The 16,137-nt window shown below is 46.9% G+C and overlaps 1 protein-coding gene across 9 annotated transcripts in view; it reads left to right on the top strand.

Moving 5' to 3' along the window:
* The window catches only part of cep126 (centrosomal protein 126), a 279,549-nt gene that overhangs the window by 246,806 nt on the left and 16,606 nt on the right, over positions 1-16,137 (top strand). For 3 of the 9 annotated variants that reach the window (XR_015079720.1, XM_085998712.1, XM_085998710.1), the window contains 2 exons: positions 1,987-2,199; positions 8,052-8,113. Coding sequence is in view for 5 of the 9 variants with exons in the window: in XM_085998712.1 (XP_085854838.1) it covers positions 1,987-2,199; positions 8,052-8,113 (275 nt within the window). In the remaining 4 variants the exon portion in view is untranslated. Of the gene's footprint in view, positions 1-1,986; positions 2,200-8,051; positions 8,114-16,137 lie in introns of those variants that run through there. The other 6 variants (XM_085998711.1, XM_085998714.1, XM_085998713.1 and 3 more) reach the window with 6 other exon arrangements.

Genomic DNA, 16,137 nt, shown 5'->3' with positions numbered 1-16,137 from the left:
GATCTGTCCTGATAATGGACCGCAATTTGTGTCTGAAGAATTCAGGAAGTTCTTAAAAAACAATGGGGTTAAGCACTACACGTCCGCCCCATACCATCCCGCCACCAATGGATTGGCTGAAAGGTTTGTCCAGACCTTCAAGAAGGCCATAAAGGCCATGGGTAATGAAGACATAAAACTTCAGCACAAGGTGGATAACTTCTTGTTCGCATACAGGAATGCAACACATATGGTTACAAACCAAACTCCCGCCATGATGTTCTTCAATAGAAGCCTAAGATGCCGACTGGATTTGATCAAGCCCAACATCAGAAGGGACGTGGAGAACCGGCAATTTCAAGGCATGAATGAAAGGCCAACTAGAACCTTCCAGATAGGTCAACAAGTTTTGGCCCGGGACTACCGTACCGAGAAATGGCAGCCTGGAACTATCCGCACACGACTAGGACCACTGATTTATACCGTGGACATCGGAGAAAGCATAATAAGGAACCATGCTGACCAAATCATAGAGTCATCCGAAAAGGGACAACCTACACCACAACTGTATACGCCTAACGATGAAGTAGAGATACCCATATCTACCTCCGATCCGGTGATACTGGAACCCGATGAACCCGACACTGGCATTCAAGCCGAATCAGCCTTGCCAAAAGAACCTACTACACCACCAGAAACTACTACACCACCGAGGTGTTATCCGGACCGAGTCAGGAAGCCTCCAGAGAGACTGACTTATTATTAATTAACTGCAACAATGTGTAGATTATTTTTCTTGTAACATGTAATTAATAATTACTTAAAATATTATGTAATGGTTGGCTAAAAGGGGAGGAATTGTAGTGTATGTGCCTTTAAGAGCCCCATGTGTACTGTAATGCCGGTAATGGCCACTCGGGCTATATAAGCCTGTATATTGTGTTGTATCAGTTAGTTCCCCTCCAGACTTTGTTTAGTAAACACCTATGAAACCAACTCCTGTCTTCAGTGTCTCTATCAACACCCAGACACAACAGTGTGGTCTCACCAAGGCCCTGTACAATTGTAGCAAGACTTCCTTACTCTTATACTCCAACCCCCTTGCAATAAAGGCCAAAATGCCATTTGCCTTCCTTATTGCTTGCTGTACCTGCATGCTAGCTTTCTGTGTTTCTTGCACGAGGATACCCAAATCTCTCTGAACACCAACATTTAAAGTTTCTCACCATTTAAAAAATATTGTTTTTCTATTCCTCTCTTTTTCCACATTTGCTGCTACGTGTCCTAAATTTACATAAACTTGGTTCATATTCCCTTCAGTTTAGAAGGTTAAGGAGTAATCTAATCAAGGTCTTTAAAATAATAATGGGAATCAATAGGGTAGATACAGAGAAACTTTTTCCTCTGGTGGGGGAATCCAGAACAAGGGGGCATAATCTTAAAATTAGAGCTGGGCCATTTAGAAGTGAAATCAGGAAGTACTTTTTCTCACTCATAAGCTACCCAACAAAGTTCGGTATAAATACCTCTCCAGACCATCAACAGGCGCAACACATTTTCCATTGAGGTAAAAACAGTGCAACTCGGTGTCGAATTTCAAGGCCAATATTTTTATTTTAGAGCAAGCATTGTTATCAAAAACTTAAAACACAAGCAGACAAATACATAACTGGGTTTACCTTTTTTTAACTTCGGTTTTATTCCGACAGTACCATTTAAACACCTAATTTCACAATTTTCTGTGGAGAGGGTGCTGCTAATAGACTTTATTTGTTTAAACCTAAAACTAATAATGTTGTGGAGAAAGTAACATTTTAAAACTTCAATTCTATTTATAGCTTTTGTTTGGTATAAAAAATGTAGTTACATTTTACACTAATATAATCTCTCTTTTTCCACATTTGCTGCTATGTGTCCTAAATTTCAACTTTATCTATTATTAGTATGAAAGCTGGAATTTGAAAAACCTAACAAGATGAACTGTTTTTGCACTGTTTATCTTCTCAGCAGTTTCAGAAAGCACTGAGCAGTTTATGCTAGCAGAAAACCTGGTAGAAACATCTGCTGTAGATAGTGACATCCTGGCTGCTATGGAAGCGATACAGACTCAGCGACATGCTTTTCTTCAAAACAAACTACATCGATTAGGCCTCAGTGCACTGTCCTTTGAAGAACAAAAGCTTCTTCAGTCATTAGACCGTCTGAATCAAAGATTGCAGTGTAAGTGAATTAATACAGCAACACTTGAGCTAAAATTTCTCCTACTGAGAAGTAAGGAATTTTGACCCAAGTGGATTAAGGAATGCTACCTTTGAGTTAAGTTAAGGTTCACAAGACTGCTTGCAGTTTTGCTTACATGGTTTTTAGTTTGAAGTGTCATGTTGCGCTACATCATGGATAAAAATATAGCACATTGGCAGTCGGAGTGAGTGATACAGAGATTGTATACAGAGCTGTGGCTCCTTTCTGAAGGTCTAGCACACTCCAGCCCTCCGCATAGGCCCAGCTCCCTCGGCTGAAAAGATGACAGGCTTATTGATCGATCCCAGTCTCCCACTCCCTACACAAACACCCAGAAAGGCTTTAAACTCTGCTATCACCTAGTATTCAGCAAACCACTTGACCTACTTCTCACAAGCCTCTTCATCCCTTCCAAGCAAAATGCATTGATGCTGACAATCCCTCAATAACTTGTGCTAATTAAATGTTCAGAATGCTTAAAAGCCTCACTATGTAAGTTTCATGTACTATAATCTGTAATATGCTATGGACCAAGAAACAACAATTTTTATTATATAACACCTTTAATGTAGATAACATTATGACTGCATATTAGTGACACCGCTATTCCTGGGCAGAATAGAGCTGATTGGGTAATTCCCCAGTCAATCATGCCAGACACTGCTGTAAGTGACTGTGATTGATTTTACACACGTAATTTGTATGTAACTATCCTCCACTCACTGCATTTTTCTGGAAAAATCACCCTGATTCTGTCGGGAGACATTGCTGTAGTTTCGGTCATAAGTTCGGTTTGCTGTAGTTCATAGAAACTCTTCTTAAATAGACTCTGTTTGCTGAGTAAATAGACTTTGTTTGCTGTAAATGCCTGCCGTAAGTCCTGCACTGCCTCCATCTCATTGGCTAACATAGTGGTGTCAATAGACACTCTGGAAGAAAATATAGGTAAAGGGAATCAAGAATTGGGTGCCAAGCCATAGTAGAAGGATTAGGATTCGGTCACCGAAAGCTTTGTTGAAAAGATGAGTTTTGAGAGCATTAATAAAGGCAGAGGGAAGTGGGAAGGTGGAGAATGTTAAGGAGGGAATTCCAGAGAGTAGAGTTGAGGCAGTTGAAGGGGGTATGACCAGTAGTGGGGAAAAAGGAGGGGCGGAAGCACAGAGTCAGAGGACCAAAGAGTGCAGAAGGGGACACCAGGCTGGATGAATTTGCACATATGGTGAAGCGAGGCTGTGGAGGGATTTGAGGATGAAGATTTTAAATTCAATGGAATGTTTCACTAATTTTAATTATAGATAAAAAACTTAACTAATTGCTATGATATCTGTAACTAATATTTCAGCATTTGACTCTGAGTTGACAGCCCTAAGCTTAAATTGCAGTGTTGGCTGGGATTTTCTCTTGCGGCTCTTAGGCCGGAATTTTGCCAGCGCTCAGAGGGCGGGTTCGGAGGCAGGTCCGCTGTCAAAATCAAAAAGATTGACAGCGGGGCAGTATCCTGCTCTGAACCAGCTTCTGTGTCAGTTTCCCTCATGCCGGCTCTGCCTGCGCTTTGCAGACCCGGCATTAAGCGGCGGGTCAGGCAATTCAGATAGTTAAGAGTGTGTTTAAGCAATTTAATCAGCATTTCACCAAGTACAAACCATTTTCCCAAGTTTTCCGCGAGGTTCACGTCTCTCGGGGATCACGCCAGGTAAGTGTGTCGGGTTTTAAACAACTCTCAATTTCTGTGAATACGTGACAGCTGCAAAAGTGATATAAAAGCTACCATTTCACAGCTGGTCACTTTCCAAACTTAGAGGTTGGAGCCTTCAGGATTTGGAATACACTTTTCAGCTTTATGGAGGTTTGAAGTGTTTGGAGCAAACTCTCTATCCAGTGTTACCTCCTTGGAGCAACCTCTCTCACCATTGACAGATCGCTTCTGTCATCTCAACTTTAGCTGCCAGCTATTCCATCAGTATCGGTGCCCTTGAAAAAATCTCACCTTGGTCCTCAGAATCCCAACACGATCAGCCCCAACACCAACATCACCAGGCACACCAGCATCACCAGGCACACCAGCATCACCAACAACAGCACCAACCTTTTCCACAATCACCTGATGCTGCACAGGGCATCAGCACCCGAGCACATTGCTGCCAGGGATGGCCTCACCATGGCCAGATTTACATCACTTGACGCTGTACACACTGGCTGACACATGATGCGCCAGGTTGGCACCACCCCACACCAACACCATAAAACATCCCTACAATGCCCAAGCCATTCCTTTCACACTCATCACCATTGGGGGGTACCTTTATGTCTCACCATTCATTACAACTCAATAAGCCACTTCCAAAGGTGCACACAGATCTATCCAAGAAGGCAAAGTGCTGAAAATAAAGATTTCATTGTTTGACAACACATTAACAGAAACTTTACATGAGCATTGGTGATGACACCTAAGTGCCTACCCTTGTGTGTTGTTAGCTGGTATGATTGGACAAGGATGAGGGTGAGTGTGAGGGGTGGCTAGTGAGATGGGGAAGTGATAATGTAGATAGCAAGGGATGGGTGAAGATGCAAGGTAAGTTGGTGTAAGTAAAGATGTGCAGGAATAGGGTAGGGAAGACAGAGTGATGGGGATGTGATGAGTGGCACAGCAGGATGAGGTTGAGTGTGGCTTTGCAGCAATGTTATGTGATCCACTGAGATCATTGAAAGATTTGCGCCACTGCAGCCAGGCCCTCCTGCTGACATCACTGCTTGTGCCCTCCTGTGCAATGTGCAACCAGGCTGTGTTGGTCTCCTGGGGAGGTGACTTCCGCCCACTAGAAGGGAAGAGAACCTCCCTGAGTGCTGTGACTCCCTCCATAAGCATATGGAGGAAGTAATGGGAGAGCCTGGGTGCAGCTGTGAACCTTTGTGCAGTGCTTGTCAGTGTTTGCAGCACCTCAATGCTGCAGAACACTGACTGCACAACTGTCTAAATGATTCAGACATGGTCCCTTTAAGGAAACCGGCTGATGACGCATCATCAAATGAAGAAGGGTTCGACCCAAAAGGTCAACTCAAATTTCTCTCCACGGATGTTGCCTGACCTGCTGAGTTTTTCCAGCATTTTCTGTTGTTATTTCGGAATTCCAACATCTGCAGTATTTTGCTATCGTACCATCAAATGATGTCATCAGACCCGCTTCCTATTAATTGGCTGGGAACCTCGCAGAGCGGGCTTAACAAGCCCAATCAACGGAATATCTTGTTGGAGGCCTGGATCGACAGATGCAGGGAGCCCACATGCCACAGACGACGCCCGCCCTGGACCCACTAAGGTTGGAAAAATCCAGCCCCTAGTGTGTGAATTAATCGGGTTATCGAAAAAGGAAGAGTGAATTGCTTAAGCTGCAGTGAGTTTTATCCACGCTGATCAAATGCACCTCTTGGCAAATGGATTGAGGAACAATATTGGGAACAAGAAGAATATTAGACTGTCCTACATTCCCGTTAAGGGCATTAGAATAGATGCAGCAAAACAATTGTCACTAGTGAAATTACAAACTATATGGGGGAAAAATTCAATAGCAAAATACTGTGGATGCTGGAAATCTGAAATAACAACAGAAAATGCTGGAAACACTCAGCAGGCCAGGCAGCATCCGTGGAGAGAGAAACAAAGTTAACGTTTCAGGTCTGTGACCCTTCATCAGAACTGGAACCGGATTCGGTTGGTTAGCGCCTCCCGTTAGCGCCTCTGGGGGGGGGGCACTAATGGGGGACTAGCAACTTAGTGCCCGAGCGCGGCGATTTTAGCGGCGCTCGCGAAATTGACCTGGCGCTAGACACTACCGCCACGATCTCCTGCGCCCGCAGATCGTGACATCATGCAAGCGTGCAACGTCCCGGACCGGAAATTGACCCTGCCTTAGCGCCTGCCACTAGGAACAACAGGTAGAGGGAAATGTTTTCAATTCGGGAAAGGGCTTGGGGAGCGCTATTTAAAGGCGTGCGCTTCCTGCTTTTTATTGTCGGCAAAATTTTTGCTGCACGCAGGTTGAGAGGGAGAGAGACGTCTGGAGAGATTTAACGCTGTCCTAAGGAGTTTTGGTCCTCAGCACCACTTTTGAGGTTCCTAAGCGCCGAGCTCTTTCCCTGGGCCTATCCATTAGTGTTTCCAACACAATTGCTTTAGAGGTCTCTCCAGGCTGAGATTCAAGGCTGCAATGAGCAGGGTGTGGCTGGCCAGCAAGATGGCCCCTCCCCTTTAAGAACTGGCCAGCGCCAGTCTGTCTGGCTTCCATGATAACTGACATCGCCTGAGCTGAGGTAGCGCCTCGTCCCCGACGTTAGCGCCTTAAGAGAGGTGTGTAGCGCTTGATTTAGCGCTCAAATCACCTCCAGAGGCGATAGAGGCAAATTTTGCAGTTGAAGGCGATAATTAGCGTCGGGTGCTAAACTTTGCGCCCGGCCGATATTAGCGTCCCAAAATGGGCGATACCCAATTTTTCCCCCTATATATTTAAATAATGTTATTCTCACCAATACATGCAGAAACAATTAAGATTACTGAAACAGGAACTGAAATGCATGTTTATTTTTACCTTCCTGAAGGCTGGGGATGTCACCTGAAAGTGAATGTTGCCAAGTTATTCAACCATGAGATTTATTAAAGCGAACCCCAATCCTGTCCTCGCTCAATATCCATGTTTGGATAGCGATCAGGAGTGGGAGCGCTAACCATTTTGTTACCCCCTTTCCAACCCAAGGACACTGAGGATAATTGTAGTGCCACAACTGCCACTTTGCCTGAGAATAAACTACCCAGCATAACATTGAACGTGGGGAGATCTTGGTCTGTAAGGATTATTTCCCCATAATGTGGTGCATTTATTCACCGAGTTATTGGGGAAGGTCCATGCGTTCAATTTCTGTGCTGTTTCTCTGGGGTTTTTGGGGATCTTCCGCCAAAGTTACGGCAGACAATCAGGAGAACACCCATGGAAATTCCACCTCATTATAGTCACAAAATAATGGGCCTGAATTTGCGGTTGGAGGCTTCCCGCGGGCGGATGCCTCCGACCAGCAAAAAATCTATGAACCCACCTGATGGTCCTGGATCCATGGTGACTTGCGCTCCTGGGCCTCTATGTGTGGACATGCGTAGAGGCCCACGTATCCCAGGGGCGCATGCGGTTCGCAAGCACCCCTGGGATCACATGGGCTGGCCCAACGAATGAAAGAAGGGGGATCCCCATTCATTCTTATGGGAATTCCATATGTACGGAATCCCCATAAGCATGAATGGGAATACCACAAAAAACACATCAAATAAATAAAAAAATATACATATTTAAAATTAATTAAAATGTCATTTAATTAAATATTTAAAACAAAAATTTAATATTTTGAAAAATAAATGTAAATGTTTTAAATGGGCTAAAAATAACCTTACCTTATTGCACAGGTTTTTTAATGTTTAAATGATTTTTAAAAATATATTTTTATGTTAATTTATGCTGGTAAAAGCAGGCCTTCAGGCGTAAGAATTTCATGGGCACTCGCTGGGCAGTTATTAATAGCCCAACTCTTCGCCCGTGAATGCCCTTTTCCCGGGGTTGCGTTGGATCTGTCAAGAAGATTCTTGACAGATCGCAAGTTCCGGGTGCTTGTGCATGCGCTTTGCGCATGAAAACCCGAAACTTGCGTGGCCCTTACGAGCGCGTACGCACCTTGTATGCGTCCGTAGGGGGCCGCAAATTACGGGCCATTAGTTTAGGTTACCATGAAAAATCCCCATAGAAATATTTTTAGAAAATTAAAAATTGCTTTTCTTCTCCAACATCATTTAGATATCCAAGAAACTGTTGAGACAAGCCCATCTACTGGCCTTTTACAGATTCCATCTCCTTTTGTAAGTAAAGTGTGTTCTCTTGTGCTGCACATCATTTCTTCCAACTACCTTTTCCTGTGCTAATTGCTCCTGGTGCTGTTATTGCATCCAGTGCTCTGAAACTGCCTCCAAACTTCTTGAGCGCAAAATTCGGATCCATAGCGCCCATTCTTTGGGCACTACGAGTGCCCTTAGAGGTCCAAAATGGCGTCCACCGCACGCACACACTTCTGGTGCAAGTCGCACTGGACGCCATACTGGTGAGGGTGTTAACGCACGCAGTGAGCATCTGCTGAAAGTATGCAGAGTAGGCAGATCATGACGTCAATCAGCGTGTAACGCAGATTTGACGCCAGTGCTGCCATTTTGGAGCTCAATGCTCCAGCTAAGGCCCTCTCTTAAGCTCACACAGGTGAACACGCGTTCAGCAGCAGGAGGGACCCCCCACCAGCGCTATTTAAAGGGATCATCAACTACTTACAGGTTAGTTGCTGATTGATTTCTACTGGCTGTTGCTATGATTGTACAAGTGTTTGGTGCTTTCTAGAGTTCTTTAAATTTGCTAAACTCTACAAGGAGTGGTGTGGCATGTGCTAAAGGACTTTGTCCTGACTTCAAGGCTTCTGCACAAACCACTCCCAGACATGGGTGCAAGAGTAGGCATTCCCCTTGGAATACAGCATCACTGGGAGAATGAGCAGAGGCAACAAAGAGCAGGACAAGCTGCTAGAAGAGGGAAGAGGAGGAGGGATACAAGCGCTCTCAGCAGGAGGCCATCTTCGCCCAGGGTGTTCAGGGAGCAATTTTCCTACCTCAACCTCAGCAAAAAACAGTGTGTGAGATGTCTGTGCTTCAGTAAGGACGTCCTCTCTAAAATCTGCCACCTGCTGCAGCCACGACTCAGAGCAGGGCGAGGACCACATTGCCAGTGGTTGTGAAGGTGACCTTGGCTATGAATTTTAATGCGCCGGGCTCCTTCCAGGCTGGAGCTGGAGATATTTGCAACATCTTGCAGTTTGCCATCTACTGTTGTGTAAGGGAAGTAACTGAGGCTCTCTATTCAATGAGAGCTGACTACAGCTGGAATTTTACTTACCTTGGTGGGTCCCGGTGCGGCCAGTGTCCGTGGCAGGTCCCGACCCCGCTGCTGGCTCCATCCTGCTGTACAGAATGAACTTACCTTAATGGGACTTATTAAGCCCGCCCAGCACGTATCAGTAACTGGTACAAATAAAAGATGTGTGTGTATCGGTAATACATAAAACGAAGCAGATTTTAAATGTAATTGTAACGGGGTGGATTTACAATATTATGCAAGTTCAGCGGAACAGCTGCAGAATCCCTGACAAACAATATAAGTGGTCCTTACAATGTGTTTCTGGGATTTCTGCAGCTCTTCCATTGAAGTTAACAATGGACAATGAGAGAACTTCTGCCAAAATTCACCCTGAAGTCTCCGATTGAAAAATTAAATTAGTCATATTCAGGGACTGAAAGCAAATTGAACCAGTGGAATGAGTGATGAGAATGAAATTGTTATGGTTGATGACTTGATTTAATGTGTAACTGGACAATCACAGTATACTTGTTACGGGTGTGGTAGTGGACCCAAATGCAGACAGACAGCCTGAGACCTGAGATGGAGTAAAACTCAAAAGATGCTTCAGTAGAAGGCTCTTCAAATACAGGACGTACAGGGAATTCTTCAAACAAAAGACCAAAGTAACAATTCAAAGAAACAAAAGTGAGTGTAAAAAACACAGGGCAAGGACTAGAAACTAACCTGTGACTTGCAGGCATGAGAACTCAAGACTGAGCGACTGGGGCCGGAAATAGTCAGCTTAAATAACAGGCCTGCTTACTCAGATGAGACACAGGTGAGGAGAGAGGTACTGAGAAATGGCAGCAGAGTACTAAGGCCTCCTAAACCGCCCTCTGGTGGCCAGCAGAGGAAAGTGTAGCTGGGAACCTGACAATACTGTGAGAAAAACCTGACCAGAAACAACACAAAAATTTATTTAAATGGTATATGTCATTTTTTTATAGTGCAGATCAAATCACTGCAATTACTGTTCAGTTGGAAGGCAACAGCCAAGAATGGTCAGTGAAAAATTAACATTTACCAGTAGCTTTTCAAGTAGTACAGAATCGCCATCAATCTGTTAGCTGATGTAATCAACATGTTTTTATTTTGGTTTGTTTTCCATGCTGTCAAGTAATCAGCTAGAGCAATAGCCACGGAACTCACGCCTCAGGTTGACAGACATGGTTCCCAAACTGTGTGAATCCCGTGGTCATGCAAGGAAATTTAAAAAGTAGGGGGAAAAAGGCTCCTAAATTCCTGTAAAGCACATCATAATGATTTCAATTGGGTCCCCTGCTGCTGCAGGTCAGGTCAGCTCCACACTGACAGATGCGCCTGTGGGAAAGTCGCATGGGAGCGAGTTGACAGCGGGTTCCCGTCCTGCTGTCAAAATAAACAGCTTTCCCACCCGACCCACCACCGATCGCACCCGTTACCACCACAGAAAATTCAGCCCTACATTTCATTCTCTCTTGCCAGAGAGCAGCAGACGGAGCGAGCATGCGGCTTTGCAAGGATTGCAGGCTTCCCCGTGGTGCAGGATGCCGTCACTTTGCAGGCGCCACATGTCAACACTAAGATGTAGTGCAACCAAAAGGGATTCCAGTCCCTCAATGTCCAGATGGTGTACAACCATAGACAGCAAATCATGCAAGTCAATGCCCGGTATCCTGGCAGCAGTCATGATGCCTTCATTCTTCGGCAGCCTGCTGTGCCGTCAGCATTTGAGCCACGACAAACCAAAGGGTGGCTATTGGGTGACAAGAGCTATCCGCTGATGACATGGCTCATGATGCCGGTGCGCAACCCTTGTACACGTGGGCAACATGCATACAATGAAAGCCATGCTGCCACATGAAATGCGATAGGGCAGACGATTGGCATGCTGAAACAACGCTTCCGCTGTCTGGATCACTCTGGCGGAGCCCTGCTCTACTCGGCAGAGCAGATGTCAAGATTTATAGTGGTCAGCTGCTTGCTGCACAACCTTGCCATTATGAGAAGCACAGAGAGTAGCAAGGGCACAAAATGTACTCTGGGTGGAGTACTTCAATGTCCATCACCAAGAGTGGCTCGGTAGCATCACTATTGACCAAGCTGGCCGAGTCCTAAAGGACATAACTGCCAGTCTGGGCCTGTGACAGGTGGTGAGAGAACCAACACGAGGGAAAAACCCACTTGACCTCATCCTCACCAATCTACCTGTCGCAGATGCATCTGCCCATGACAGTATTGGTAGCAGTGACCACCGCACAGTCATTGTGGAGACGAAGTCCCGTCTTCACAATGAGGACACCCTCTATCGTGTTGTGTGGCACTACCACCATGCTAAATGGAATAGATTCAGAACAGATCTAGCAGCTCAAAACTGGGCATCCATGAGGTGTTGTGGGCCATCAGCAGCAGCAGAATTGTATTCCACTACAATCTGTAACCTCATGGCCTGGCATATTCCTCACTCGACCATTAGCATCAAGCCAGGGGACCAACCCTGGTTCAATAAAGAGTGTAGAAGAGAATGCCAAGAGCAGCACCAGATGTACCTAAAAATGAGGTGCCAACCTGGGGAAGCTGCAACACAGGACTACATGCACGCTAAAAAGAGGAAGCAGCATGCTATAGACAGGGCTAAGCGATCGCACAATCAACGGATCAGATCAAAACTCTGCAGTCCTGCCACATCCAGTTGTGAATGGTGGTGGACCATTAAACAACTAACGGGAGGAGGAGGCTCCATGAATATCCCCATCCTTAATGATGGTGGAGCCCAGCACTTGAGTGCAAAAGACAAGGCTGAAGTGTTTGCAATTATCTTCAGCCAGAAGTCCCGACTGGATGATCCATATTGGCCTACTCCTGAGGTCCCCACCATCACAGAAGCCAATCTTCAGCCAATTCGATTCACTCCACGTGATATCAAGAAACGGCTGAGCGCACTGGATACAGCACAGGTTATGGGCCCTGACAACATCCCGGCTATCGTGCTGAAGACTTGTGCTCCAGAACTAGCCGCAACTCTAGCCAAGCTGTTCCAGTACAGCTACAACACTGATATCTACCCGACAATGTGGAAAACTGCCCAGGTATGTCCTGTCCACAAAAAGCAGGACAAATCCAATCCGGCCAATTACAGCCACATCAGTCTACTCTCAGTCATCAGCAAAGTGATGGAAGGTGTGGTCGACAGTGCTATCAAGTGGCACTTACTCACCAATAACCTGCTTACTGATGCTCAGTTTGAGTTCCGCCAAGACCCCTCGGCTCCTGACCTCATTACAGCCTTGGTCCAAACATGGACAAAGGAGCTGAATTCCAGAGGTGAGGTGAGAGTGACTGCCCTTGACATCAAGGCGGCATTTGACAGAGTGTGGCATCAAGGAGCCCTGGTAAAACTGAAGTCAATGGGAATCAGGGGGAAAACTCTCCACTGGCTGGAGTCATACCTAGCACAAAGGAAGATGGTTGTGGTGGTTGTACATCAATCATCACAGCCCCAGGACATCGCGGCAGGAGTTCCTCAGGGCAGTGTCCTAGACCCAACCATCTTCGGCTGCTTCATCAATGACCTTCCCTCCAACATAAGGTCAGAAATGGGGATGTTCGCTGATGACTGCACAGTGTTCAATGCCATTCACAACTCCTCGGATAATGAAGCAGTCCACGCCCACCTGCAACAAGACCTGGACAACGTTCAGGCTTGGCCTGAAAAGTGGCAGGTAACATTTGCGCCACAGAAGTGCCAGGCAATGACTATCTCCAACAAGCGAGAGTCTGACCACCACCCCTTGACATTTAACGGCATTACCATCACCGAATCCGCCACTGTCAACATCCTGGGGGTCACCATTGACCAGAAACTTAACTGGACCAGCCACATAAATACTGTGGCAACAAGAGCAGGTCAGAGGCTAGGTATTCTGCGGCGAGTGTTTCACCTTCTGACTCCCCAAAGCCTTTCCACCATCTCCAAGGCACAAGTAAGGAGTGTAATGGAATACTCTCCACTTGCCTGGATGAGTGCAGCTCCAACAACACTCAAGAAGCTCAACATCATCGAGGACAAAGCAGCCCACTTGATTGACACCCCATCCACCACCTTAAACATTCACTCCCTCCATCACCGGCATACCGTGGCTGCAGTGTGCACAAGATGCACTGCAGCAACTAGCCAAGGCTTCTTCGACAGCACCTCCCAAACCTGCGACCTCTTCTACCTAGAAGGACAAGGGCTGCAGGCATATGGGAACACCACCACCTCCAAGTTCCTCTCCAAGTCACACACCATCCTGACTTAGAAGTATATCGTCGATCCTTCATTGTCGCTGGGTCAAAATCCTGGAACTCCCTGCCTAACAGCACTGTGGGAATACCTTCACCACATGGACAGCAGCAGTTCAAGAAGGCGGCTCACCACCACCTTCTCAAGGGCAATTAGGGATGGGCAATAAATGCTGGCCTTGCCAGCGACGCTCACATCGTATAAATGAATTAAAAAAGAGCACAGCCCTTGCCAGCAGCTGAGGAGGAGGAATAGGAAGTAAGGAGGCAACCTAGACATCCCCTTTCTGGCCCTGCTATTGTGAGCAAGTCATCCGACTGCGATACAGTAAACGCAACCCCAATTCCCCATTCACTAACAGTCCCACACCTTACCTTCCCTCTGTCACTGACTGTCACAGTGTCCACTTAGCCACAATGCAAAAATAAAACCAACACAAAATAAACATTCCAAACCAAATTTATAAATCAAAGCATGCCATATTGCATACAAATGTAAACTAATCACCCTTGTGCATTCCCTTCGTGTCTGTCTTCCGTGTGCCTTTGCCTGTCCTAGTGCTCCTATGCAGTGCTACCCCAGTGGCTACAGCATGGCTGGTGGCAGGTTGCTGACTTTCAGTGGGCGAGACTGCAGATGGCCTTGCAGGACGACCTCGAGCAGCTCTGGGCCTAGAAAGCTCGGCTTCAGACTGCACCATTTCAGCATGGGTGACAGAAGTCTGGGCTGGCTGGCTGAGAGGCAACAGCAAGGGCACTGGTGGAGTGGCAGTGGTGGGAGGACGAATGCTGTCATCCTGAGAGAGGGCAGCAGGTTCGTGTTCCACGGAGCCACTGCCACTCCCCTGGGGCGGTGCCTTATCAATCCCAAAAATCTGTTGGAGGACAAATTGCTGGACTGCAGTAACACCCTGCAAGCCCCTTTGAACACTGGTACCCGCAGCTAAGATGGCAACAGTCTGAGCTTGCATGGCAGCAAGTTGACCTTGCATGACAGAAGTCTGAGCTTCCACTGCAGCATTCAGACATTGTGTGGCATTTGCTTGTGCTGCAATGGAAGATGAGTCATCAGCCATCAGATGCTGTATAATGGTTGGGTCCACAAGTGTGCTAATGGAGTTGGCCACCACTTCCATGCTGGAAAGGATGGGCTCCGAGCTCTGTGCAAAGCCGTGTGCAAAGTTGGTGCCAGACCCCTCCATGCTCCTTGACATAGCACGCAGGCTTTCTAGTAGGCCAGCCAATGCACCAAGCATTTCATCGTGTATACCCATCTTCTGTAGCCCGCCCCATCAAAGTGCTCATCTGAGTCCTCTGCAGCAGAACTCATGTGCGACCTTGCCCTCCAGTGAGCTGGCACCTGTGCAACCCTTTCCCCCTGCCCTGACTGCAGGCCACTCATGCCCAGTATCTCACCACGTGCATATCCCGCCTCTATGCTATCCTCTAAATTACGCGCAGTGTCAGTATCTGAGCTGGTAGCTGAGAGTGTAAAATCGAGTGATGGTGTTTCATCATCTTCCATGTATTTTTGCTCTTCCACCATTGCCTGGCCAGGTGGCAGTTCTTGGGTATCTGAAAGGAGAAAGGCACAAGATTAACGTTGTGGTGAGGGGAGGGGGGGGAAAGGAAGAGGTGCATGCTTTCACCATCTGTAGCTTGTGAATCAGCAGAGATTGTGGAATGAGGGGAAAGTGGTATGTGAGAAGGAGGATTAGGTATGAGGATACCGTCATCTTCTATGGTTTCAGCCCCATCGCTGCCCACAGCCTCAGAAATGACTGCTCCAATGATAGCAAGCACCATCTCCTCCATGGGGGTAAGGACGAGCATGTGCGCCTGTCCCCCACCGGTTAGCTCCTGCTGCCTCCGGTTGTGCGCCGCCTTGTCCTGCAAGAGAGAGGGAAGTGTGTCAGTGAGTGTGGTGCAAGCTGTTTGGGTGATGTGGCTGTCATGGTTGAATAGCTGGCAGTATGTGCAAGCTTTGAGATGTGGGTGTGAGGCTTGCAGCAGTGTTAAGTGTGTTAGGATGAGGTGAAGCTATGAATGTTAGGTAAGAGTCCTAATTGATAGGTCAGTGATGCAGATGTGGTGCATTGAGCAATGGCTGAGGCTAGAGGTGCAGTTGGTAGGATATGGCATTTGAAGATGCATTCACTGCTCTTGACCAACTTGTGTGAGGTCATTGAATTTCTTACGGCACTGCATCCGGGACCTCGGGCTTGACACCTGGCATTGACCGCCACGGCTATCAGCTCCCATTACATTCTGAGCATGTGTCTGGAGGGCCTCCTGGTGCCCTGTGGATGCAGCACATCTCTCCTTTCCACGTCCTCCACCAAGGCCTCCAGTACTGCATCAGAAAACCTTGGAACCCACTCTCGCCAACATTCCCTCTTATTTTCTTTGGGTGCACGGCTCCTTTAAGGAGCTGCTCAGCCCAATCGAAATACCGCGCATGAGCGTTTTTTTGCAATGAAAATCCAGTGAGCCAACTGCAAGGGAGGTCCCGAGAACTGCGTGGCCGCGCAGCTTAAAGGGAACATTGACTCTCTTCGCTATTGTGCCATTCCTCACTCTTTCCCATGTCAGAATCTCTTCAACCACGACCCCCAGCACCTGCTCCAGCCACAAAAATCCTCCTTTTAAGAGGTGCAGGCTAGCTTTAAGCAGTACAGGCTAG

This window comes from Somniosus microcephalus, chromosome 10 (genome assembly GCF_052327205.1).
Source record: "Somniosus microcephalus isolate GS21.2 chromosome 10, FLI_Smic_1.0, whole genome shotgun sequence".
Taxonomy (NCBI): domain Eukaryota; kingdom Metazoa; phylum Chordata; class Chondrichthyes; order Squaliformes; family Somniosidae; genus Somniosus; species Somniosus microcephalus.
The sequence above is the reverse complement of the archived record's forward strand: the minus strand, read 5'-3'. Positions and strand labels throughout refer to the sequence as shown.